General features: G+C 41.2%; 1 protein-coding gene across 1 annotated transcript; it reads right to left on the reverse strand.

Moving 5' to 3' along the window:
- Positions 1–499: 499 nt before the first annotated feature.
- LOC130116359 (olfactory receptor 2F1-like) lies at positions 500–2,427 on the reverse strand. Its single transcript, XM_056284276.1, has 3 exons — positions 2,069–2,427; positions 1,023–1,249; positions 500–879 (listed from the first exon to the last, which is right to left on the reverse strand). Exons 1-3 carry the CDS (start codon positions 2,425–2,427, stop codon positions 500–502), a joined length of 966 nt encoding a protein of 321 aa, XP_056140251.1.
- Positions 2,428–3,292: the final 865 nt, after the last annotated feature.

Raw genomic sequence — 3,292 nt, forward strand, 5'->3', positions numbered from 1 at the left:
AAAAAACACAATCCAACATTCTAAAGTAGAAGTACATGTTCTATTCATCTTGAAAGCATCTCAAAGAATCTCAGAGTTTTGGCATTTCAAGGGATATTAAGTGAACAATTGAGTTAGTGAATTGGGCAATAAAAAGTGTCTTTGTACAGAGTGCAAAATAATAAACTAATAAAATAAATTCAGCAGTACATTTTGCTAAATAGATTATCTGCACAACAGAGAATCTGGCTAGTGGCTCTCTACCACACTGTATTCACAGATTGATTATTGCACGGTTGATAACTGTATTGCACTAGAGAGGGAACATATACACTTATAGTAATTTTTTATGCTAATAGAGGAAAAAATAGTAGGCACTATGTATGAAAATATATTTGTCTTGCGGAAAGTTGAAATCTGATGAAAACACAAGCAGTGGATATTCTTAAGAAATCACATTCCTTGTTAGGCAAAACATGTAGGAATTCAGAGCAGGATGTAAATGTCATTTGGAACATAATTATCTGCGAGTTTTGACACACTGCAACACTTTAGGTGAAACCCTTGCTGTGAATTGCTTGATGATACTTGCACGTAACTCTTTTGTGACCAGACCATATATGATTGGATTGATGGCTGGTGGAACAATGATAAAGAGGATGCTAAAGAACTTCTTGATGTTATGGGAGACCGAGGGAAACCTTTGACTCACAATTATGATTGCAGAAGCAATTTCATACAGCACATAGACCACAAGATGCGATGCACAGGTCTGAAATGCTTTGCTTCGGGTGCCACTGCTACTCCTGCCTTGTTTTGTGCAGGCATAGAGGATCTTGATGTAGGAAAGAGCTATGATGAGGAATGTGCCCGTGCTCAGGGACCAAGACATGCATAAGCCTAGAGAGAATTGAAAATTCATCACATTTTTAGTATATGTCACTGAGTGTATTAATGATTAAAGCATGAATATAATTGATAATGAATATATGTTATTAGCCTGTAATCATATTTTCATTGATTATTTCATCATGAGAACTAACCATAGACATTGTTTATACGTGTCGGCCCACAAGCCAGACGCAGAATTGAACGGTTACCACAGTAGACATGCTTGATGGTGGTGCTGCAAAGGGGTGTACCAACATTGAGGGCAAAAAGCACCCCAATACAGAGCAGGGCAACTCCCCAGGACAGAATACAAGATAGGAACAACCGAGGTGATGACATAATGGTATGGTACCTGAGAGGTTCACACACAGCCACATACCTACAGAGGGAGAGAGCAAGAGAGAGGACTATGAGTCTGACTAAGCTTTACTATATTGTGACCTAAAACTGGTGTAATGAGACTGGTGTAATGAAACGTTGTTATTGTAACAAAAAATTGCAGTATCTAATGCTGTATGACCTCACTGTCATAATTAGTAGGTCAATTCTCTCAACCCCTCCCCCCAATAAAATCCCTGACTTAGCTGTTTCATTAAACACCACTTTAAAAACAGCAAATCACCCTGACCCCCCCCCCTTTTCTCCCCAATTGTTTCCGGCCAATTACCCCACTCTTCCGAGCCATCGCTGCTCTAGCCAGCCCCTCTGCCGATCCGGGAGGGCTGCAGAATGCCACATGCCTCCTCCGATACATGTGGAGTCGCCAGCCACTTCTTTTCACCTGACAGTGAGGAGTTTTGCCAGGAGGACATTGCGTGTGTGAGGATCACGCTATCCCCCCCCCCCCAACAGGTACCCCGACCGACCAGAGGACGGACTAGTGCAACGACCAGGACACATACCCACATCCGGCTTCCCACCCGCAGACACGGCCAATTGTGTCTACAGGGACACCTGACCAAGCCGGAGGTAACACGGGGATTCGAACCAGCAATCCCCTTGTTGGCAGGCAACGGAATAGACCGCTACCCTACCCAAACAACCCAAATCACCCTAACTTTTGAGCCACGCCAGAAGCACCAAAGCACCAAAGGCAGTCATGTTGATGTCATATCACCACGACACATATCATGTATTATAATATTGCATCTATATGCCATTTTTGTTCATACAAATATTTATAAATACTCTCCGATACCTGTCATATGCCATAGCAGCAAGAATTGTCTGAACTGCAGCACCATACATGTGAACGCTGAAGCCCTGGGCAATAGCAGTGACATAAGGCATTCTCTTCTGCCCCGTCAGGAAGTGTATCATGAGTCGAATCAGCACAGCTGTACCTCCCAGCAGGTCACAGGCTGCTAAGTTACAAACCATAACATACATGGGTCTGTGTAAGGTCCTGTCTGCTATGATGACACTCAACACCACCCCATTCGCCACCAGTACCACCATATAGTTGAGAAGAGCCAAAAAAAAAAGTAAAGGTCCGTGGCCATGCGGAACATGGAACCCCTCCAGCTCAAACACAATGGGCTGCCTCAGCATGGTCATGTTGTCCATCCAAGCCAGCAGAACTCTGTGAAAATGAAAGCAAAGGATGAGAAAGTTTATCTATTTCCAGCCTGGATAGAGAACACGAGGTCTCACTTGTAAATGATTGAAAAGCTGCAGGATTCTAACACTTAATCTCCTCTTTTACTGACACTTAACTGATCTTGTATCCTACCAAAAAAAAAAAAAAAAGAAAAATTCAGTATTTCTTAAAAAGTAGAAGTTACAGATTTGTATTAAAATTGGTGAATTGGTGTTGATGATATTGGCCCACCATATAGACACTGTGAAATCTAAGACCAAAAAAATAAATGAACTATAAACAAAATGAGCAGGTTGAAGTTTTGACAAAAAAGATAGAATACTGTCTCTGACATGATAGGAAGTGATGATTCGTCATAATTCCCTTTTCGCTTTTAATTCTAATTCAATTAAAAACTACAACTTCATATTCCAAATCTCCTAATGCAATTCATATTTCAAAGTTTCTTACATCAAAGAAAGGGGAAAATATATATTTAAAAAAAAAGAAGTTGCATAATTGTAACAATTTTAACACCACACAACCATGCATCCAAAACCTTTTTTTCCCATTGTGTGGTTGTGTGGTGCAGCAAGGCATCTTACATGTTAAGTTGGAGGTCCTTTGTTCTTCTTTCTACCTGTCTGAGTAGTGATGAAGTTCTGGCTGAAGAAGAAATTACTCTCTTTTATGTATGTGCTCCCAATTACACCTGCTGTGATGTGGATTGTCTTTCATACATAGGGTGGAGAGAAAGCCTGCTGATAGGCATTTAATAGGATCAACACAAAAACATGCGCACACACGCACATGCACGCGCATGTTGACACCATGATTGTTGGA

Source organism: Lampris incognitus, chromosome 8 (assembly GCF_029633865.1).
Source record: "Lampris incognitus isolate fLamInc1 chromosome 8, fLamInc1.hap2, whole genome shotgun sequence".
Lineage (NCBI taxonomy): Eukaryota > Metazoa > Chordata > Actinopteri > Lampriformes > Lampridae > Lampris > Lampris incognitus.

Coding starts and splice junctions, on each gene's coding strand:
- LOC130116359 (XM_056284276.1), bottom strand. CDS start 2,427: ATGACCATGCTGAGGCAGCCCATTGTGTTTGAGCTGGAGGGGTTCCAT. Junction 1,250..2,068: donor GCTGCTATGGCATATGACAG/GTATCGGAGAGT, acceptor CTCCCTCTGTAG/GTATGTGGCTGTGTGTGAAC. Junction 880..1,022: donor ACGTATAAACAATGTCTATG/GTTAGTTCTCAT, acceptor AATTCTCTCTAG/GCTTATGCATGTCTTGGTCC.